A 23,637-nucleotide genomic window follows, 5' to 3' on the forward strand; every position below is an offset into this window, starting at 1 on the left:
CAAAGGCAGCATGGTTTCACCAGGGGGAGGTCACACCTGCTCAATCTGTTAGAATTTTTTGAGGAAGTGACAAGTAATTAGACCAAGGAGAGCCAATGGATGTTGTCTACTTAGACTTCCAGAAGGCCTTTGACAAGGTGCTGCACAGTAGGCTGCTGAGTAAGATAAGGGCCCATCTTGTTAGAGGCAAGGTGCTACCATAAATAAAAGATTGACTGTCTGGCAGAAATCAGACAGTGGGGTTAAAAGAGTCCTCCTTAGGATGGCAGCCTTGGTGTTCCCCAAGGGTCAGTGTTGAGATGACAGCTTTTCACTTTGTACACTAGTGATGAAGGAACTGAGGGCATTCTGGCTAAGTTTGTCGGTGGTACAAAGATAGGTGGAGGGACGGGTAGTATATTAGAAGCTGGGAGGCTAGAGAAAAATTTAGAGATAATGGGAACTGCAGATGCTGGAGAATCCGAGATAACAAAGTGTGGAGCTGTATGAAGACAGCAGGCCAAGCAGCATCTTGGGAGCACCAGTTTGTTAGACAGGTTAGGAGATCGGGCAAAGAAGTGGCAGATGGAATACAACATGGGAAAATGTAAGGTCATGCACTTTGGTGGGAAGAATAGAGGCAAGGAATATTTTCTAACTGGGGAGAAAATTGAGAAATCTAAAGTGCAAAGGGACTTGGGAGTTCTCATATTGCAGGTTGAATTAATTGTTAGGAAAGCAAATACAATGTTGGTATTTATTTCAAGAGAACTAGAATATAAAAACAGGAACGTACTTCTGGGGCTTTATAAAGCCCTGGCCAGACCACATTTAGAGTATTGTGAGCAATTTTGGGCCCCATGCCTCAGAAAAGATGTACTGGCCCTGCAGCGGGTCCAGAGGAAATTCACGAGAATGATCCCAGGAATGAAAGGTTTAACATATGAGGAATATTTGAGGACACCGGAGTTTATACTCTGTGCAGTTTAGAAGGATGAGGGGGGATCTAATTGAAACTTACAGAATACTGAATGGCCTGGAAAGAATGGATGTTTCCATTAGCAGGAGAGAGTAAGACCCAAGGGCACAGCCTTAAAATAAAGAGAAGACCCTTTGGAACGCAAATGATGAGAAACTTCTTCAGCTAGAGAGTGATGAATCTGTGGGATTCATTGCCACAGAATGCTGTAGAGGCCAGGCCATTGCATATATTTAAAATACAATAGATAGGCTCTTGATTGTCAAGGGGATCAAAGGTTACAAAAGGAAAGTGAGAGAATGGGGTTGTGAAATTTATCAGCCATGATTGAAGGGTGGGGCAGACTTGATGGGCCGAATTGTCTAATTTCTGTTCCTATGTCTTATGGTTTCACAAATTGACTTGGGAAGATTTGAACTTACAATCTCTGGGTCACTGTTCTAAAAATTTTTGGACATCAACATTTTGGCTGTTTCTTACATTTTTTGGCTTGCAACCAATCAAGACAGTGAACATTGCAGGCTAAAACTATCACAAAGAAGAAATTTAAAGTGCACATACCAGATGTGAAGGAAAATGTAATTTAATGTTTGAACAAAATGACAGCTTGACCCAGTGGTGGTACTGTGTCAACTTTGAGTCAATATGTTGGAAATTCAAGCCATAGAACAGGACTTGAGCACATAATGTGAACTGGCAATTCTATGCAATGCCAAGAATAGTTGGAAGTATTGGCTTTCTGATAAAATATTAAGCCAAAGCTCCATTAACCCGAAATTAGGGTAGAATATTCCATTGTACTGTTCTTTGAAGATCACAGTGTTCTCTAGTGCATTGGCCAGTGTTTACCCCTCAACCAACACCATGAATAAATTGGTTAACTAACTAATTGGTTAGTTATATCACTTCCTGTTTACAAGACTTCAAGATATTCAGCTGTGTGCACTCTGGAACAGGCAAAGAATGTGAAAGGTGGTATATCAAAATCGGATTCATTTTATTTGTTCAATCATTTTCCTGTTTTCAAAAAGTTTATGACTGGTTTGAGTCTCACCCTGTTCTACCTTGAAAATGAATGTGTCACCTTCAAAGGAAATGTGATGACACACCACCCCCATTGAAACATTCACCCTGAATGTACTCATTATTTCATACAGAAACTGTTCAGTAAGAATGTGCGTGCTATAAATTTGCTATTTTTATCCAAGGCACTTTGTACCAGAAAATTGCCAGTAATGGTGGATTCCACGGACCAAAAGCCCAATTGGTAAGTGCACTTCATCTACATGTTGCAATTTTATGTTTATTCATGGTTTAAAAAATATTGTATGTATATAAAGCTCATGAGCTTGTGTCTGTTTCACCATGTACTACTCCACCAGGGGAAGTAATAATGAGTTTAGATTATTTTCCTCAATTCAGTGAATTTCAAACCTAAGCTAATTTGTTACAAAGGAAGAAAAACAAGGAACAGTTACAAAAGGGAATGAAATAAATCAAAAATATTATGAGTATGTTTCAGGGTGGAACTGAACCTCAGGATTTTAATGACCTCATAAATAATTCAGACTTCAAAGCCCCATTGATTATTGTACATTTTCGTAATACACCTGAAACCTGTCCCCTATGCTGTAAAATGAAAATATCCACTGTATATCATTGCTGTTAAAAGTTGTCTCAGTTACATAGATTGTGCTGCGTTAAAAAATAAATAATGGTTTAGGAAAAGTCTCCTGCTTGTTTTGATTTAAATTTTTTTTTTCCATGCTTTATACCTGGAATTAAGCTTTAGTTTACATGATCTAGTAAAATAGATCTTCAAATTAACAAGATCATGAAGTAATATAAAATTTTTGTGTGGCTGGAACCTGATATTTTCTATGGTGCGATTTGCTGTGGGACCTATTACATGTGACCAGCATCTGTTAGAACAGTTACTGGTGACTGCCCTCGAAAACTTCTTAACTACTGAATTTGTTATTACCACAGTGGTTGGGAAGAACATATAGAAACTATGTACATAAACTTCCAGAAACAAAGGTTGTAAAGGCCTTCATCTCCAACAAATTCTACTGAATTTTTCTTGTAAAGTTTTGCCTCATTTCCTTTCAATGTTTCCCATTTCCCACTTGTTGTGTGTCTTTTTTTCCCAGTATATCAGCAGGACAGAGTGACAATGAAAGTAATGTGGATACCTCCTTGAGAGAAGAGAAAGCTAAAGAAGAATTGAAAGATGTAACTGAAGAATGTCCAGCTGGAGTTTCTCTGCAACTGTGGAAAGTATTTATTTTTATTTTTATAATTTTGAATAATTGTTACAAAATTATATAGCACTTTATCGGTAGTAATATGCTTCATACTATACACTATACACATCTGTAAATATGGCACTACACTGTCCTTAGGTCTATACTGCCAATTTACACATTTTAAAACAATTTTGACAGATGGAAATATTAAATGGCTGTTAGCTACACAGTAGGCACTGAAAATGTCTGGTAAGGAGTTATACAATATCAGCGATGGTGGTGAAGAGATGGCATCTGCATATGCATCTGGGCTCAGTTAAACAAAATGATAATGGTGTCTCCACAACATTTTGATTTCTTGGAGAAAGAACGTGCACTGAAGTCAGCTGTCATGCATTCTGTAAATTATACCAACAACAGGAACAGTGTAGTGGTGATGGAAGGAGTTAATCTTATGTGAATTGACTTGAGGTATTATTTTTAAAAAGACTGTTTTGACCTGTATAATGTTGAGTTTTTTGCAGATTGCTGCAGCTTTGCTGATGTGAACACACCTGACTTTAGCCTTGTAGTCAACTTCTAAATTGCATTCTTTAGCGATTGAAGAGTCTGAGATTTCTAACATTTCCAGCAAGCTTAATCCTCTGAAAAGAAGTTACCAACCTAAGTATTCTGCAATGATTCCAATGCTTTGGTAGTTCCCTGTGTCTTGGTGGCTCGAACAGAATGTAGTAATCAAAATACAGAGAGAAAAATGTGCACTCCAACTTTAGCGGACCAGTCTCATAGTAATGCTTGATTTGATAAATGGTGTAAATATGAATTTATAAGAACATTACAGTGTAAAGAACAAGACCAGGGTTAGACTGTAGAGCGCCTACAAGCCTGCAGTGCCATTCTGTATCACTGGGCCTGATCGTCATCCTTCATTTCACTGCTCACTCCCCTTATCTCTTGATTTACTCACAGGCCAAAAATCTGCAATCCTCAATATTAAATCCATTCAATGGTAGAGCATTCACGAAGGTGTAGAAGCCTAGAGCTTCACACCCTTTGAATACAAGAAATTCCCCATATTTCTGTCCTAAATGGTCAGCCATTTATCCTGAGACCATTCTTCTGGGCTCTAGATTCCTCATTTAGGGGAAACAACCTTGGCGTGTCTTTCCTATTAAGACTGTGAAGAATTTTATATGTTCCCATAGATGACCTGTTATATCTTGTATCAGAGAAAAGCAAGGTGATCTAATTGAAACATGAAAGATCCTAGGGTTGGGGCTAGACAGGGTGATGCTGAAAGAATGTTTCCCTTTATGGAAAAGAGATCAGAACTTTGGGACACAGTTTGAAAATGGGTTCTCCCAATTAAGGTGGCAATGGAAGGAATTTTTTTTTCTGTCAGAGGATTGTTAATTTGTGGAATTTTCTTCCCCAGAGAATTCTGTAGGCTTGTAATGAGTGTCTTTTTTTAGAAGGTTAAATTAAATAGACAAGGGAGCCAAATAAGGGTAGCCAGAAAAATGGAGGTTATCATCAGATTAGCAATGATCTTATCATGTGATAGTAAGGGCTGAAGAGCCCAAATTTACTACACCTGCTCCAAATTCTTACGTTTTTATGTATTATTACTAGAAAATAGTACAGACTAGATTTACTCAGCCTCTTATCATAGGACAACCCTATCATCCCAGGAAACTGTATATATTAATACACAGAAACCTTTTTTTCAAAGACATAAGAAATATGTTACATATTACAACTGGACAAATTAGGTGATGGGCTTTCTCTGGTTAAAGGCTTTAGAGTCAACTTGCCTGCTTTAAATTTAAATAAAGCTTGGCAGTTAACTGTCAATTGTCTTCTCACTGTTACATTTTCTTTGGGAATGCATCTTTCATTCAGTCAACTTGCCAATGAATCAGGTCTCTATGTCATGCAATATTAACATGTATGTTGGAATGCCTTATATGTCAGTATTTTCATGAATATCCTGACAAATACAAGATGAAAAGCTTTGACTAAATATGACTTCTTCCAGCAATACTCAAATTTTGCACTACCAACAATTATTTCTCAATGTTTCTTCTGCAGTTCCTTTGTCTCCTTTGTATAGTTCACATTCCCACACCCTTGTCTCAGCAGTACACTTAGAACCGTTACTCTCTGTCTCTTTGTTCATTACTAATATAGGTAGTAAATAGCTGTGATCCCAGTACTGATCCATGTGGCATTCCACTAGCCAGAGTCTGCCAAACTGAAAGTGCCCCACATTCACCCACTCTCTGGTTTCTGTCTGCCAACTAGTCTTCTATCCATGCTAATATAGAAGCCCAGTTCCATGACCCCTTTTGAGTGATTTTTTTAGTTTTGAAGTGCTTTTTGGAAATACAAGAATGCCACAAATACTGGTTCCCTTTTAGCCACCCTGTGAGTTACATGCTCAAAAAACTCTTTAATTTGCTAAATCCGGTTTCTTTTTCATAAACCCATTTTGATCAAACAATGATTTTAACATAGAACAGTACAGCACAGTACAGGCCCTTTGTCCCACGATGTTGTGCTGACCTATTATCCTACTAAGGTCAAACTACCCTGTATACCCTGCATTTTACTATCATCCATGTGTTTTTCCAAGAACCCCTTAAAAGTCTCTAAAGTAGCTGACATCTTACAATGGCACTTCATTTTCATACTGTCTATTATTGGTATAGATCATTGCTGAGAGTTATGAAAAATCTCTTTAATATGTCTGCTACTTTCCATCTATCTTTCAATGCATTTTCCCAGTTCAGTTTAATGAACCCTGTCCCTATAAGTACGACAATTGCAAGGATAAGACCCTCAGTCTCAGACACTTTTTCACATTCAAACCAAATATAAAATTCTATCATGTTATTTTCTAAGTACATTGTTAAAATATCCTTAATAAGAAATTCCAGCATTTTCCTGATGAATGCCAGACTTACTGGCCAATAATTCCCTATTTTTCCCCTCCCTCGTTTCTTGAACATTCTACCATTATCTTCTTTGTTGTTAAATAAACTCCAATGTAGAACCTACACAGATTTCCTAAGGCTATAATGCTACATTATAATAATGCTTTATTGATATTTGCTTTAACTACAAAATCAATATTTTCTTAGAAATTCCAGGAATTGAAAGATAGAAGGAGTTCCATAAGTAAAGCCACTTCTAAGAAGAAGAGACAACGGAAGCGAAAAGCTGCTGGTACAGGTATGGCATTATGGGGAAATTCATCACTTTAATAAAAAATTTAAAACAATTGTGCTGTAACTTTATTGTAGCTAATCTAACTTATAATTTAAAAAAAATTAAACTGAAATTCTCTACTCTTTTTTCAATGAAGTGATAACTTATGTAAAACATTTTTGTTGAAATTACATACGTGAATGAAGTTGCCAATGCACATCTGACTAGTCCTATCCCATCTAAATCAGCTGGACTGGGTCTCTGCTTATGTCTGTGCCAGCTCGACTGCTCAAGGTTGAGGTGTATTCGAATGAGAGTGCATAACTTTAGCCTGCATTTCCCCTTCTCAGCAGATCTATAGCAGGGAAATAACACTGCAATCTCCTTTTTAATTGTGTTTTTTATTGACAACATGTCAAATACATATAGCTCTCAATTATGCAGATTAATATAGAATGGTAGTTTCAAACAGATGTCAATTAATGCAAAAAAAGTTCTTTAGATGGTAAGCATACTTTAATAAATTAAAATAATTATAACTCATTGTATAGATGTTTGAATATAGGCTGTGTAGAAGAATTAGCCTTGCTTTTCTTTATCTTGGTAGTCATTATCATAGATCATAGAATCCCTACAGTGTTGAAACAGGCCCTTCGGCCCAACAGATCCGCACTGACCCTTGGAGCATCCCACCCAGACCTATCCCCTTATTACTAACCTAAGCTGCACATCCCTGAACACTCCAGTCAATTTAGCTTGGTCAATCCACATAGCCTGCTCATCTTTTGACTATGGGATGACAGTTTCATCCCATCAGCACCTGGAGGAAACCAATGCAGATACAGGGAGATTGAGCTAACTCCACACAGACAGTTGCCTGAGGGTGGAATCAAACCTTGGTCCCTGGTGCTCTGAGGTAGCAGTGCTTACCACTGAGCCACCGTGCTGCCTACTCTGTGAAGATGGTAATAATTTAAGGATTGCCCACGTGAATGTTTTAAAATACTGTGGATAATACTCTCTTGAAATTTGTTTAGTTATTTAGTTATCACGTGCAGAATTACTTCAAAACTTGGTGTCGCCAAATTTTACCCATATTACAAAAGTGTTCTGGCTCACAGCAGTAATGAATGCGTGGATAACATTTTCTCATCTTCATGTAGAAGACCTGACAAAAGTAGAAACAAATGATGAGAAATCTTCCATTAAAATGAAGAAACTCGAGCAAGAACAGAAAATTGAGAATAAAAGGTACTGAAGTGGAAGTAATGTGAACAGATTTTCTCAGTCTTGTTGACAACCATATGATTATAATTCATCTAGTTTTAAAATTCAGTTTAAAAGATTTTTAAAAATGACAAGGCTTTTTCTTTCTTGATAACAATTTCACCAATTAAATCTGCAGTTTTGTTTCTGCAGTTTTTGTGGGTTTTTTTTCATTAATTTACAAGATGTGGATGCCAATCCTTAATTGCCTTTCAGAGAGAGGTTTGCCATTTCAGAGGATGAACAGGAGTCAACCACATGTTGTGGGTCTAGGGTCACAAATAGGATAACAGAATTACTTCCCTAAAGACCAGATGACTGCCTAATAATAGTCTAGAAGTTAGATGTTCTTCATTACTAATACCAGCTATTATTCCAGATTTATTTATCAACCAAGAGTAAATTGCTGAGCTGTGAAAATTTGAACTCCGGTTTCTGGATCATTAGTGCAGACATCTGGATGCTAATGCAGTAATATTACCACTATCCTATCAACCCTTAATTTTAATTTATACAACTTATTTTGAGATTGTTTGTTTTCTTTTGATTTTAAAGTTAATTTTGAGCAGTATGTACATGACTTATTCAAGACATTGAGTCTGAACACAGATATATAGGATCGCTGTAACCAATTCTGTAAATTAAATTGATTAATTGTAACTTTGTGTGTTGATAATGTCGAGGTTTTGTTTGCTTCTAGTGATGTGTTGCATGCCCGAGAGTCACATTGGAGTGAACTAAAACAATATTTTGGAACAAATGACAGATTTGAGATTCCTGCATGTAGTGCACCTCCTTTAAAGGTAAAAACGTGGATTTATATATCCAACATACTGTATGAGTTCATTTGGTTTTGAATGGATTGCATCCATATAATGGGAAAAAACACATAGTCAGCAAGTGAGAACTGGGGAGATGACCGAGCCCTTAGTCTAGGAGATAGCTCTTGAGAACCTATGAAATGTAATGGTTTAGAAAGGAAGTGTGAAAATGCATAACTGAAGTGGCCCTGTGTTGAGGACAAGGGGACAGATGTTAAATGGGAGGCTGGAGTCAGGAGCTGAGCATGTAGAAGAGAATAGGGGGCTAGAGTAGGTTATGGTGATGGGTGAAGCAAAGAAAGAGAAGGTAAACTTTGAGGGTAACTTAGAAGCAATATCAAGATGGACAGCAAGGCGTTCTTTAAATATGTAAAAAGGAAGATTCTAGAAATGTCCCAGAGGATTGGAAAACAGTCAATGTAACATGTTCATTTTTTAAAAAAGGAGACAAAATTCAGGTAATTATAGCCAGTTAGCTCAATGTCTGTTATTGGGAAACTGTTAGATTATTTTATAAACAGTGCACAGAGTATTTTGAAATACACCATATGATCAAGTACAGTCAGTATGGCTTCAAGAAGAGGAAATCATACCTGACAAATTTACTAGAATTTTTTGAGAAGGCAACAACAGGGTAGATAAAGGGGAAGCAGTGGAAGTAATATATTTGGATTTTCGAAAGACATTTGACAAGGTGTCACATGTTAAGCTACTTAATAAGATAAGACCCAATGATGTTAGAAGTGGTGTGCTAGCATGGATAAAGGAATGGCTAATTAACAGAGGACAAAGTCTTGGGAATGAGTGTGTCATTTTCAGGATGACAGTCTTTAACTAGTGGAATGCTATAAGGACCAGTGCAGGGGCCGCAAATATTGACAATAGATATTAAGAACTTTGGGGAAATGGATATGCTATAACCACATTTACAGATGACACAGAAATAGGTGGGGTGGCAAGTGGAAAGGATGCAAATAGTCTCAAAAGGGATAAAGACCAGTTAAGCAAGTGGACAAAGATTCGGCAGATGGGATGTCATGTGTGGAAACGATGAGAAGACTGGTGTAACAGAATATTACTTTAACAAAGAAAGATCGCAGTAAGCTATTGAACAGAGGGATTTAGGAACCCTTATCCATGAATCACAAAACGTACGTTCAAGTTTAGTGGGTAATAGGGAATGCAACTGAAATATTGGCCTTCATTTCAAAGGTAGTGGAGTAAAAAAGAAGGGCAGTCTTGCTAAAACTGCACAAGGCATTACTCAGACCACAGCTGCAATACAATGAAAGTTTTGGGCCCTTTCTGTTGGGAACAATATGCTGGCATTGGAGACAGTCCAGAGGAGGTTCGCTCAGTTGATACTGGATATGGAAGGATTGCTTAATGAAGAGAAGTGGAGTAGACTGTGCCTGTACTCGTGGGAATTTAAAAGAAAAAGAGGTGACCTTATTGAAACACACAAGATTCTAAGGGGACTTGATAGGGTGGATGTGGAAAGGTTGTGGCAGTGTTGAGGACCGAAAGGGATGATCTCAGAATAAGGGTCAAACATTTAAGACAGACGTAAGAAGGAATTTCTTTCAGACTCTTGTGAATATGTGGAATTCTTTACAGAGGGTTGTCAAGGCTGGGTCATTAAGTATATCCAAGGCTGAGATGGGAAGATTTCTAATCAGTAAAGGAACCCAGGGACGTGGTGTTGAGGGTTGTCATTATCAACCACGTGTCACTGAATGGTGGGGCAGACTCAATAGGCTGAATGGCCAACTTCTGCGCCTACAACTTATAGTTTTATGGACTTGATGATGTTTGTGGACCGACCCACAGATCTTGCAATTAATGCATTGAAAGATGGGGTGAAAGAACTAGAGTGATGGATCTGAGATTTAATGCAGGACATGATACAGGTAGCAGAGTCTGAAGCTTTTCACAACCTGGGTGTTGTATTTGATCCAGAAATGATGATCTTCCAATGTACCATTGGTGAAGCCATCTATTTCCACCTCTGTTACGTTGTTTGTTCGCACTTCTATCCTAAGTTCACCTGTTGCTGAAGCCTTATATGCTTTGGTTAAAAGTCTAGACTATTTGAACAAACGCCTGGATGGTCTTCTGTTTTGCATTCTGTATAAACTTGAGCACAGGAGATTGCATTTGTTAACACTTTATCTCATACCAAATGAAGTTGGTCCATTAGTAATGAACTTACTGGCCTACGTAACCTCCAGTTAAGCAATATTTCTGGCTCAAAAAACCTTAATTTTATTTCCAAATTCCTCTGTGGCCTCACCCATTCCTATCTTCGTAACCTTGAAGAACCTTTAGTTCGACCTAAATACCTAGCGCTCGGCCAATTCTGGCCTCTTGAATATCTTTTTAGTTGCTGAGGCCTTGGACTCTGGAATTTCCTTCCCAAACCCCTTGACTGAATGCCGTCTTTCAATACAATAAGTGCTTCTGCGTTCCTTGACTTTCCCTCTCGTAGAGTCATAGAATCCCTACAGTGTGAAAAGAGGCCATTTGCTCCCGTGACTCTACACTGACCCTCTGAAGAGCATCCCACCCAGACTCCCAGCCTATATACGCATGCATTGTTTTACTCCTTAAACCTCTTCTTAAAATATACTTCCTGTCAAAGCATTTAGTAAAATGCATTTAGTATCATTTTATGTGGCTTACAGTTGCATTTTGTTTTGATGCACCTTGAGATGGTTTACTCCTTTAAAAGCCAGCAGGGTCTAGGCCCGAAACGTCAGCTATTGTGCTCCTGAGATGCTGCTTGGCTGCTGTGTTCATCCAGCCTCACATTTTATTATTAAGGGGGATCATTAGTTTAGTTAAGAATGGACTTGGAAAAGATGTACGCAAGGGTTTCAGCAGCTGAGCGGTGGAACACAGTTTTGAAAAATTGAAAGTAAGCTGTCTTGATGATGAATAGGATGTCATTTGAAGCTTACATTCGATTTTAGGTTTACAAGATTACAGAGTTTGTTCACCCTGAGAAGGTGACTGTTCCATCAGTTGTCAGTTTCATGTATGCAGCTATGTTGAAAATTTCATCGTTATCTGAAGTGAATTTAATCACCAAAGGAATGCAAAAGGAGCAGATGTGTCCCAATCAACATTTTTTCAAAAAAAAAATTATCTCCAGTCCATTTTATATCACTCACTTCCATGTCATCCCTCTTTTAATAAAGCACTTCGCCCCAGGTCTTCTATTACCAACCAAGGTGTATAGATTGCTCAGAAAATGTGTACATAGTAATAATACTTTGTTAGCATTTCCTTGGGGAGGGAACTTATCATACATCAGTTGGCAGGTTGGAATGCAACTCTCATTCAAATTGTCTTTGCACATCTAATCTGAGGTAAATCTGGTATAAATCAAGTTGCTCCAAAACAGTACGAAAAGCTCAACCATTGGGGAGAGGTTAATTGCTAGTCTTGGAGAACAGGATGATACATATTATTTTGCAGCTATTCCCTCTCCTCCCCATCATCACACCACACCCAGAATGATTGTTGATTTGCCTTTTCTCACTGGGTCATTGTTATACTGTACAGTCAGACTGTGTAGTGGGCAATCTAAACTGAGCAAAAATCATAATAGCTTAATATGATCAATTGCTTATTAGCTGTGCATTTTTAAGGTAACTTTAATATTGAAGTAATAAATTATGGCTCTGGCCCAGGGAAGTGCATTGCTAAACAATAAAAATGAAGGAAATCATCATAAAGTTAAATAAATTATGCTTTTTGAAATAAACCTGTATTATGCTTTATACACTAACCTGCTTAACCATCAGCAGGATTGTTCACATAAGAGAATTTATTTGAACAATCCCATGGAAGAACAGTAGTAGCAGAAGCTTACTTTTGACAAGTGCCTCCAATGCAGCAAAAAGTACAAAAGAAACAAAATATTTCTAACACCGAACAAGAACTCAATGAAGAGCTGTGAGTCATGATTGGAGAGGTTCTGAAATTTAGCTTTGGGCGCAGTAAGACAGGAAGCATTAAGGAGGATTGAACATGAGAGGTGATGACTGAACCATCAGTGGAACAAGAAAAGGTAGAGGTGCATGGTTGACCAAACTTGGGAACAGAATGCACAAACTGACAGTTGAGTTGGTGCATGTAGATATGGTGCGGTGTAGGACTATGAAAGGATGTCTGGTCAGTAGCAATTTTGAAGTCAGTCTTGAAGAAATGATAAACTTACAGGGTTGATGAGGACAGGAATGAAAGATAAGTGGGGTTTAATACAGAGTAGGGCAAAGATTTATAAATAATGTGAAGCGTGCGTAGGTTGGAGCCTAAAAGGCCAGAAATTGCGAGAAGTTCAATCTAAGTACGCTGAGATGTGAATGAAGTTTTACTTATTGTTTGTATTTGGATGAGTTGAGGATGATGGTGAGAAATAAAGAAACTCACTTGAAAAAGTTACAGTAAATTTTGGCTTCATCAATGACTAAAGATGTCTAGTTTCATTCTTATCTATCAAATTATAACCAAAGCATCACCTGTAAAGGCTTCTCTTTGTGAAATATTGCCTTTGGAGCTCCTCTATTTTTGGTCCCCTTCTATTTCTTGTCTGCAGGTGTCACACCATCCTCTGAAAGCACATTCGGTTTCACATGAACTCCAGTGACCCTCTTCTAGCTCAGTGTCACTTCCCTTGACCATGCTTCTGTAACTGATCAGTGACTCTGCTTATCCAATAATGGATGAACAGAAATTCCTCCAACTAACTATTAGGAAGGCTGAAGCTTTTAAACATTTGTTGTGCAAACAATTTGAATCTGAACCACGATAATGAAACAAAAATAATTTCAGTTTCATGGTATAAAATAGATTGAATTACTACAAGTATAATCTGAGTACAAAAATCCCCCACCCCCAACCTCATCCCAAAACCAGCCCAACTAGTCCCCGCCTCCTTAACCTGTCCATCTTTTGTCCTACCTATCCGCTCGTCCCACCTCACTGACCAACCTCCACCCCCTCTTCCTACCTACTAGCCTCATCCTCGTCTCCGTGACTTCTACTGACCAACCCCCCATCCCAACTCCCTACCTACACCCACCTTTACTGGCTCCATCATTGCCTCCTTGACCTGTCTGTATTCTCTCCACCTATCTGCTCCTTTATCCATCTTCCGTCATCGCCTCCCCTTCTCTTTATTTATCTCAGAGCCCCCTGCCTCTCTCCCATTTCTGAAGAAGGGTCCAGACCCAAAGCGTCAGCTTTCCTGTTCCTCTGATGCTGCCTGGCCTGCTGTGTTCATCCAGCTCTACACCTTGTTATCTGTTTACAGGCTATTTTTCCAAATTTTTTTTCTGAAGATATTGAATTGGGAATTGAGGGAGTGAAGTTACATTTTTGCAGAAATACGTCCATAAAGATTGTAGCTCAAAAATCATAATCTGCAGAAGACTTTTGAAAATCATTTGTCTTGAGCACTATGTTGCTTGTAATTCATAAGCTACTGTCTACATCTGTGTAGGCATACTCCATTTGGGAACCCTGCAGCCCAATGGCATCAATGTGGATTTCACCAGCTTCAAAATGTCCCCTCCCCGCACTGCATCCCAAAACCAGCCCAGCTTGTCTCCGCCTCCCTAACCTGTTCTTCCTCTCACCTATCCCCTCCTCCCACCTCAAACCGCACCTCCATTTCCCACCTCCTAACCTCATCCTGCCCCCTTGACCTGTCCGTCCTCCCCAGACTGACCTATCTCCTCCCTACCTCCCCACCCATACTCTCCTCTCCACCTATCTTCTCTGTCCATCTTCGGTCTGCCTGCCCCTCTCTCCCTATTTATTTCAGAATCCTCTGCCCATCCCCCTTTTCTGATGAAGGGCCTAGGCCCGAAACATCAGCTTTTGTGCTCCTAAGATGCTGCTTCGCTTGCTGTGTTCATCCAGCTCCACACTTTGTTATCTAGGCATATATATGTGTAGATTTACACTAATCAGTATTGTATCACCTAAACCAAATGGACTGCTGTGGTTCAAGAAGGCATCTCACCAATACCTTCGCAAGGGCAACTAGAGAAGGCTTATGAAGCATTTTGAGGACCTGACAGGATAGTGAATTTGAGGCCCAGCTGAATCAGCCATGATCATATTGAATGGCAGAGAAGCTCCTGCTCCAAGTTCTTATGTTGTTATATAATAAATGCTAGCCTGTCAAGCAATGCAAACATCCCATGATTTTTTTAAAATCATGTGGATTAGGGAAACCCAGGTTAAATGGATTTTTTTTACTTTTGCTCATTGCTGCTCGTTCACGTTACATCTTTGCTTTGTCTTGTAGCCACATGCAGTCTTTCTCATGCAGAACAGTTTAATAACAGTCAGCTGCATACCAGAGTTTAAATATTTAGACTCTTTAAGATCTGAATGCCAATTAACAGTGTTAATCAGAGTGCTTCATGACACTTAATGGCATTGTAAAGAAGAGACTGGATCTACTGCAGGGAATGAATTGATGGACAAGTGCTAGAAATATAATCGATGTAGAACAGGTTGAAACTAGTTCAGTAACGTGCCAATTGCAGAAATTCATCCATTATACTATTATTCCAACATATTTTCTGTCAGCTTTCATATGATGATTTAAATCCTTTTCTAATGTCTTGAGGTAAGTATCTCGTGCATGATAAAGTAATTGAACTAGTTAGTGAAATAAATAAGCTGAGATTAGCAGACTTTTCATTAAGTATCACCAATAGGACCTGGAGTGTGCCGGTTGATCAAATATTCTGGTTGATGAAGAGGTCCACATAATCAGTGTAAAAACCCACAGTAAATAGTAGAAACATAATGCAGGAGATAAACACATCACTGTTATATTGTATTTGCAGCATGAATTACTTAAGTTTTATTTTAAAGTAAAGTTGCATTTTTATTTAACGGCAGAGAGCCTTCCTGCTCCTCAAATGCCTACTCGGAGAAGGCAGAGGTCATGATAGTACAGCAAAGTTCTGATATTTCAGGTATACAGTTCCTGCTGGTTTATTGAGGGTGCCGTTTCAGAAGGTATCGGATTGAACAAAGTATGCTGTACGTCAAATTATCAGCTTTTAATTAGTCAAATCTGAAATGATAAACTGTAAGTCAATCCAGTATTACAATCTTGAAACTGAAGTACGAAAACATTAAATTGTCTTGGTACAGTTAAATATTGGTTCTTATGTACAGCATCACCTTTGCCAGTATGCATGTTTTGTTCGCAAAAGAACAGTAGCATTGTAATTTATTTTTGCTGTGACATGTTTTAATGTGAAACCTAATGCTAGCTTGAGAGGAGACTGTTATGTACACTTGGAAACAAAGGATTCAGGGGTGCAGGAATCATAATGTGATTCCTGAGACTTCAGTACTAAATAACAACAACTACTCATATTTAGATAGCATCTTTTAACATAATGAAACAGCCCAGGCATTTCACAAGTTCACTTAATGATAAAACAACATATGACACAGCCACATAAAGAGGTATTAGGTCAGATGACTAAAATCTTGGTCAAAATACAAGGTCTTCAGAGGTGTCTTAAAGGAGGGAAGGGATTGGCCAGCGTTGCCAGCGGAGGTGGTGGACGCAGACACGATAGTCTCGTTTAAGGTGTATCTGGACAGGTACATGGATGTGCAGAGAACAAAAAGATACAGACCCTTAGAAAATAGATGACAGGTTTAGACAGAGGATCTCGATCGGCACAGGCTTGGAGGGCCGAAGGGCCTGTTCCTGTGCTGTAATTTGCTTTGTTCTTTGTTTTGTTTGGAAAGAAATAAGGATGGGTATTCCAAAGCTTCAAGCCGAGGAAACTGAAGGTGCAGTCTCTAATCAGTGAGCCATTAAAATTAAGGCTGCAGGAGAGGTCAACATTAAAGGAACATAGATATTTTGGAAAGTTGTGGGACTGGAAGAAGGTAAAGAGTTAGGAAGAGGCTAGACCATGAGGGATTTGAAAGCAAGGTTGAATATTTTATATTCTTGACCAAGAGCCAATGTGGGATACCAAGCAAAAAAGTTGTAGGTGGACAGAGCTGGTATAAGTCAAGGTATGGGTAACAATATTTTCGATGTCCACGAGCTTACAAATAGTGCACTGTGGAAAAGCAGTCAAAAGTGGATTGAAATAATCTGGGCTGGAGGTATAGAGCATAAGTGAGGATTTCCACAATAAGAACTGAAACAGGGTGCAGTCTGGCTATACTACAGAAGTCAGAATATGTGGTCTCAGTGATGGCCCAAATGGGAGGTTGGAAGCTGAACTTGTGGTAGTATGTGACGCCAGGTTTGCAATCAGAGTGGCTTAAGCTTAGTCTGTTGCTGGGGGCAAAGGATGGAACCAGTGACTGGTGATAACATTAATATTGTTGTTAGAGGGGCAAGACTTGTGGACAATAACTGAAACTGCTTTATTTACCAGTCACTGGTGCTCATAACCTTTTCTTGTGTATATTTTTTTAAAATCATTGCCGAGTGGAGCCTCACGTGATTGAAGTTTTACATGCTGTTATTTGCAATTCATTTATTAAACTGCTTTTTCAGACAAATTTAGAGAAAAACCTTGACAAGGCCATTGCTACAGGGGACATAGAAGAAGCAGAGAAGCTGAGTGACAGCCTAGCTGTTCGTGGGGTAAGCTGCTAACCACAAGCTAAGAGATTTTATCTTGATAAATTATGTTCATATTTCTTTAACCTTTCTGCAAAGAAAACAAATATGTGAATTATTTAGAGCATCCTTGGAGTCAGTGTGCTGAACTTCCCTTTTAGTTTGGAAGTGTCTTTCATAATCCCAATTTCAGATAGTCAGGCCAATCACCTGTGATTTTGGTCCAAGTTTCAGGTGTAGATGGTGTTAAGACTACCCTTCGCCTGATAAAAGCCCAAAGCAGAAGCTGAGAGGGCAAATACTGAAGCCAACAGATAAACAGCCCCAGAGATAATGGGAACTGCAGATGCTGGAGAATCCAAGATAATAAAATGTGAGGCTGGATGAACACAGCAGGCCAAGCAGCATCTCAGGAGCACAAAAGCTGACGTTTCGGGCCTAGACCCTTCATCAGAGAGGGGGATGGGGTGAGGGTTCTGGAATAAATAGGGAGAGAGGGGGAGGCGGACCGAAGATGGAGAGAAAAGAAGATAGGTGGAGAAAGTATGGGTGGGGAGGTAGGGAGGGGATAGGTCAGTCCAGGGAAGACGGACAGGTCAAGGAGGTGAGATGAGGTTAGTAGGTAGATGGGGGTGCGGCTTGGGGTGGGAGGAAGGGATGGGTGAGAGGAAGAACCGGTTAGGGAGGCAGAGACAGGTTGGACTGGTTTTGGGATGCAGTGGGTGGAGGGGAAGAGCTGGGCTGGTTGTGTGGTGCAGTGGGGGGAGGGGACGAACTGGGCTGGTTTAGGGATGCGGTGGGGGAAGGGGAGATTTTGAAACTGGTGAAGTCCACATTGATACCATTTGGCTGCAGGGTTCCCAGGCGGAATATGAGTTGCTGTTCCTGCAACCTTCGGGTGGCATCATTGTGGCACTGCAGGAGGCCCATGATGGACATGTCATCTAGAGAATGGGAGGGGGAGTGGAAATGGTTTGCGACTGGGAGGTGCAGTTGTTTGTTGCGAACTGAGCGGAGGTGTTCTGCAAAGCGGTCCCCAAGCCTCTGCTTGGTTTCCCCAATGTAGAGGAAGCCACACCGGGTACAGTGGATGCACCTATCTTCTTTTCTCTCCATCTTCGGTCCGCCTCCCCCTCTCTCCCTATTTATTCCAGAACCCTCACCCCATCCCCCTCTCTGATGAAGGGTCTAGGCCCGAAATGTCAGCTTTTGTGCTCCTGAGATGCTGCTTGGCCTGCTGTGTTCATCCAGCCTCACATTTTATTATCTTAGATAAACAGCCCCTCTTTGTTTACTGGGGCATCGGCTTGTTTCTATCCCTGGTTGTTATATGCTCCCACATACTCACCCCCAATACCACTTCCATGCTCCAGCCCAGATTACCTCTGTATTTCCCTTGTAACTCCTATGTGCCATTTATACCACCAAATTATCCATGTATTCTCCGTTCCCTTCATTCCCTTTCACACTTCCAGTGACTCTGCATGCCCCCTCATATCTCTTATGCATCTTCCATGCCCATTCAACAAGGTCAACTACATAATAAAATGTGAAATTTGAAGAACAGTCCCTTTCACAGCTGTGTAGATATTCCTCACTGGGCTGAATCCTCTGAGTCTTGGATCTCAGTCAGGCATTCATGATGAGGTCATTTGGTAAATGTGACCATTGCTTCATAAGTTTTGTTGATACAGTTGTGGTTGTGGATATGAGGCATATTTTACATGTAGAGTGATATGTCCTCTTAGAAAGAGGAGGTTGCATGAGAACTAAAACATTGTTCCACCAAATGAGAAATGAAGCAGCAACTTCTAGTTGCTAAATTAACCAAATAATAAATAGTAAAGTAACTAAGTACCAAAATTACTAGATGTGAGTTTGCTCGCTGAGCTGGAAGGTTAGTTTACAGACGTTTCGTCACCATACTAGGTAACATCATCAGTGAGCCTCCGACGAAGCGTTGATGTTATGTCCCGCTTTCTATTTATCTGGTTAGGTTACCTTGGGTTGGTGATGCCAAGGAAACCTAACCAGATAAATAGAAAGCGGGACATAACACCAGCGCTTCATCGGAGGCTCACTGATGATGTTACCTAGAATGGTGACGAAACGTCTGAAAACTAACCTTCCAGCTCAGTGAGCAAACTCACATCTAGAACCTCAACCTGAGCTACAAATCTTCTCAAAACTCGCTAACTAAAATTACTGTTAAATATAATGGAAATACAGAATATTGTTATCATGGGTTTCAGTTTGAAACCCGAACAATTTTCTGGGTAATTTCAAATATTCAATGATATATGAAGCAACGCACCACATTGTTATGAGAGGACATACAGCAGCAACATTCATTTTGCATTGGTTGCAGACAGCCAAAATGACATCCTTCTGTTGTACTTTGCATGCTTTATTAAGTATGGATATTACAGATTTGCTAACTATGAAGCGATTAATATTGTGTTTTCCTTATGCACACATTCTCGAACTTCTACATGTATAATGCTAACTGTACTACATCATAAAATATGGCTTCAGCGCCGTCATGGTTTACAGCATTAATAAATTTTATACATTGACTGGATTTTCCTTCCTCAGCTCTAGTCCAGCATTTTATAGTGATTATCTAGTAATGGACAGCTATATTAATGAAATGTTGGTGAAATGACCACTTGTTGACTCATTACTTTTACAGAGGTATTTCATAGTGAATTGGTGATAGTGGCATTTCGGAGATGATGTAGCAATAAAACCGTACCATAGAATTGCACTGTTTACATGGTATATCATCCACATGTTGGTATTTTCACTGTGCCAAAAAACAGCCAAGAGTAATATTTTGATGAACAGAACGTGCTGTGATGACTGACATTGCAGGTGGTGCGCGATTAATTTGGCAGTAGTCACAATAAGTAGTCTTGGATTGGATTGTTCCAGTGCAATTGAATTATCTTTGCTTTCTTTACAAAGTGTGGACATTGGTTTTGTTCCTGGAACCTTGACAAAAATTTACTATCTGTACTTTAAGGAGAAAGTAAGTTACATCAGTCATGCCGGAGAAATTCAGTCCTGCTTGCTTTGAATGCTGACGAGAAAATACTATGCATGCAGAATGTCAGCAAGAGTACATGCTGTCAATCAAAATGTCATCCTTCATTGGCCTTGCGTTGGCAGCTTACCAGAATGTAAATTTTAGTTTTACCGGGAATAAAGAAGATAACGAATGATTTTTTTTGTGTGCATTCTAGCCTCTTTGGGGGTGCTCAGCTAGTGATAACGAAGATAGGAGTTGAGGTTTGAGTTGTACCAAATATTTTCATTTTTAGATTCACATGTAAATTGAGTTCAATTAGCATAATACATGGAGATATCCATGATGGCAACAATTTATATTCTACAATCAAGTTTAGAAATAACCTGTTATTTATACAGATAAACCGTGAGCATTAACCCTAATAGCAGAGGTTTTACCTCTCAGGTTTAATAAATTTAAAACTAAGCTCTTAATGAAGATAGAAATGCGTTGTCAAAAATAAGTGGCACTGCCTTACACAGCCATATATCATCCATCCATACAACAGACCATTTGAGTATTGACAATTCTGAAAAGATGTGAAAGTATTGTAAGTGGTGCAATGGGCCACATTTACAAATTATTGGATAATCACTTTGAAATTAATATTGCTGATATTAGAAGGCAAGCATTTGACTTGTTGACGAGATATTGGCAAAGGAGACATGCAACACAAGTGGACTGGTAACAGCTACTTAAAGGTAAATCAGTGTGAAAACATAAGGAGGAATTCAGAGGATTCAGGAGAAATTCAAATGATTCAGAATAAACTGTGTAATTTAGTGTGACTGTGTTTGAGAGTATGTGTGAGTATTTTTTAGAGAGAGTGTGTGTGTGTGTTTTAGGGAGAGTGTGTGTGTTTTAGGGAGAGTGTGTGTGTTTTAGGGAGAGTGTGTGTGTTTTAGGGAGAGTGTGTGTGTTTTAGGGAGAGTGTGTGTGTTTTAGGGAGAGTGTGTGTGTTTTAGGGAGAGTGTGTGTGTTTTAGGGAGAGTGTGTGTGTTTTAGGGAGAGTGTGTGTGTTTTAGGGAGAGTGTGTGTGTGTGTTTTAGGGAGAGTGTGTGTGTGTGTGTGTTTTAGGGAGAGTGTGTGTGTGTGTGTGTTTTAGGGGGAGACGGTGTGTGTGTGTGTTTTAGGGGGAGACGGTGTGTGTGTGTTTTAGGGGGAGACGGTGTGTGTGTGTGTTTTAGGGGGGAGACGGTGTGTGTGTGTGTTTTAGGGAGAGTGTGTGTGTGTGTGTGTGTTTTAGGGAGAGAGAGAGTGTGTATTTTTTTAGGGGAGTGTGTGTGTGTGTGTGTGTGTGTTTTAGGGAGAGTGTGTGTGTGTGTGTGTGTGTGTGTTTTAGGGGGAGACGGTGTGTGTGTGTGTTTTAGGGGGAGACGGGGTGTGTGTGTGTGTTTTAGGGGGAGACGGTGTGTGTGTGTGTGTGTTTTAGGGGGAGACGGTGTGTGTGTGTGTGTTTTAGGGAGAGTGTGTGTGTGTGTGTTTTAGGGGGAGACGGTGTGTGTGTGTGTTTTAGGGAGAGTGTGTGTGTGTGTGTGTTTTAGGGAGAGAGAGAGAGTGTGTATTTTTTTAGGGGAGTGTGTCTGTGTGTTTTAGGGAGAATGTGTGTGTGTGTTTTCGGGAGAGAGAGTGTGTGTGTGTGTGTGTGTGTGTGTGTGTGTGTGTTTTGGGGGGAGAGTTTGCGTACGTCTCTGTTTTAGGGAGAGTGTGTGTGTGTGTGTGTGTGTGTTTTAGGGAGGGAGAGAGAGAGAGTGTGTGTGTTAGGGAGAGTGTGTGTGTGTGTGTGTGTGTGTGTGTGTTTTAGGGAGAGAGTGTGTGTGTGTTTTAGGGAGAGAGTGTGTGTGTGTTTTAGGGAGAGTGTGTGTGGGTGTCTTTTAGGGAGAGAGAGTGTGTGTGTTTTAGGGAGAGAGTGTGTGTGTGTGTGTGTGTGTGTGTTTTAGGAAGAGAGTGTGAGTGTGTGTTTTAGGGAGACAGTGTGTGTCAGGGGGAGAGTGTGTATGCGTGTGTTTTACTCTGTGTGTGTGTGTGTGTGTGTGTGTGTGTGTGTGTGTGTGTGTGTGTGTTTTAGGCAGGAAGAGAGAGTGTGTGGGTGTTTTTTAGGGAGAGAGTGTGTGTGTGTTTTAGGGGAGAGAGAGTGCTTGTGTGTGTGTGTGTGTTTTAGGCAGAGAGTCTGTTTGTGTGTGTGTGTGTTTTAGGGGGAGAGTTTGCGTATGTTTTAGGGAGAGTGTGTGTGTGTTTTACGGAGGGAGAGAGAGTGTGTGTGTGTTAGGGAGAGAGTGTGTGTGTGTGTTTTAGGAAGAGAGAGTGTGTGTGTGTGTGTGTGTTTTAGGGAGAGAGTTTGTGTGTGCGTGTGTTTTAGGGAGATAGTGTGTGTCTGTTAGGGGGAGAGCGTGTGTTCTAGGCAGGAAGAGAGAGCGTGTGGGTGTTTTTTAGGGAGAGAGTGTGTGTGTGTTTTAGGGAGAGAGAGTGTGTGTCTGTGTGTGTTTTAGGGGAGAGAGAGTGCTTGTATGTGTGTGTGTTTTAGGCAGAGAGTCTGTCTGTTTGTATGTGTGTGTGTTTGTGTGTTTTAGGGGGAGAGTTTGCGTATGTCTGTTTTAGGGAGAGTGTGTGTGTGTGTTTTACGGAGGGAGAGAGAGAGAGAGAGTGTGTGTGTGTGTGTGTTTTAGGAAGAGAGTGTGTGTGTGTTTTAGGGAGATAGTGTGTGTCTGTTAGGGGGAGAGAGTGTGTGTGTGTGTGTGTGTGTGTTCTAGGCAGGAAGAGAGAGCGTGTGGGTGTTTTGAGGGAGAGAGAGTGTTTGTGTGTATGTGTGTGTTTTAGGGAGAGTGTGTGTGTGTATGTGTGTGTTTTAGGGAGAGTGTGTGTGTGTATGTGTGTGTTTTAGGGAGAGTGTGTGTTTTAGGGGGAGAGAAAGTGTGTGTGTGTTTTAGTGAGAGAGTGTGTGTTTTAGGGAGAGAGAATGTGTGTGTGTTTTAGGGGGAGAGCGTGTGTGTGTGTGTGTGTGTGTGTGTGTGTGTGTGTTTGAGGGAGAGAGTTTGTGTGTGTGTTTTATGCAAGGAGTGTGTTTGTGTGTGTGCTTTAGGGAGAGAAAGAGTGTGTTTGTGTGTTTTAGGGAGAGTGTGTGTGTGTTTTAGGGAGAGACTGTGTGTGTGTGTATGAGTGTTTTTGGGAGAGAGAGAGTGTGTGTGTATGAGTGTTTTTGGGAGAGAGAGAGTGTGTGTGTATGAGTGTTTTTGGGAGAGAGAGAGTGTGTGTGTATGAGTGTTTTTGGGAGAGAGAGAGTGTGTGTGTGTGTGTGTGTTTTAGGAAGATTGTGTGAGTGTGTGTTTTAGGGAGAGTGTGTGTGCGTGTGTTTTAGGGAGTGTGTGTGTGTTTTAGGGAGAATGTGGGTGAGTGTGTCTGTGGGTGTGTGTCTGTGTGTGTGTGTGTTTTAG

At 40.1% G+C, this 23,637-nt stretch overlaps 1 protein-coding gene across 2 annotated transcripts in view; it reads left to right on the forward strand.

Annotated features, from left to right (window-relative positions):
- Nucleotides 1-23,637, forward strand: part of fam204a (family with sequence similarity 204 member A) — a 209,957-nt gene that overhangs the window by 25,289 nt on the left and 161,031 nt on the right. Inside the window, exons 2-8 of one of the 2 annotated variants that reach the window (XM_059653029.1) lie at nucleotides 2,167-2,225; nucleotides 3,112-3,238; nucleotides 6,351-6,441; nucleotides 7,581-7,668; nucleotides 8,384-8,486; nucleotides 17,071-17,160; nucleotides 20,162-20,356. In XM_059653029.1, the coding sequence (XP_059509012.1) occupies nucleotides 2,194-2,225; nucleotides 3,112-3,238; nucleotides 6,351-6,441; nucleotides 7,581-7,668; nucleotides 8,384-8,486; nucleotides 17,071-17,160; nucleotides 20,162-20,215 (585 nt within the window). In that variant the 5' untranslated portion in view covers nucleotides 2,167-2,193 and the 3' untranslated portion in view covers nucleotides 20,216-20,356. Of the gene's footprint in view, nucleotides 1-2,166; nucleotides 2,226-3,111; nucleotides 3,239-6,350; nucleotides 6,442-7,580; nucleotides 7,669-8,383; nucleotides 8,487-17,070; nucleotides 17,161-20,161; nucleotides 20,357-23,637 lie in introns of those variants that run through there. The other variant, XM_048550968.2, reaches the window with a different exon arrangement.

Source organism: Stegostoma tigrinum, chromosome 20 (genome assembly GCF_030684315.1).
Source record: "Stegostoma tigrinum isolate sSteTig4 chromosome 20, sSteTig4.hap1, whole genome shotgun sequence".
Taxonomy (NCBI): domain Eukaryota; kingdom Metazoa; phylum Chordata; class Chondrichthyes; order Orectolobiformes; family Stegostomatidae; genus Stegostoma; species Stegostoma tigrinum.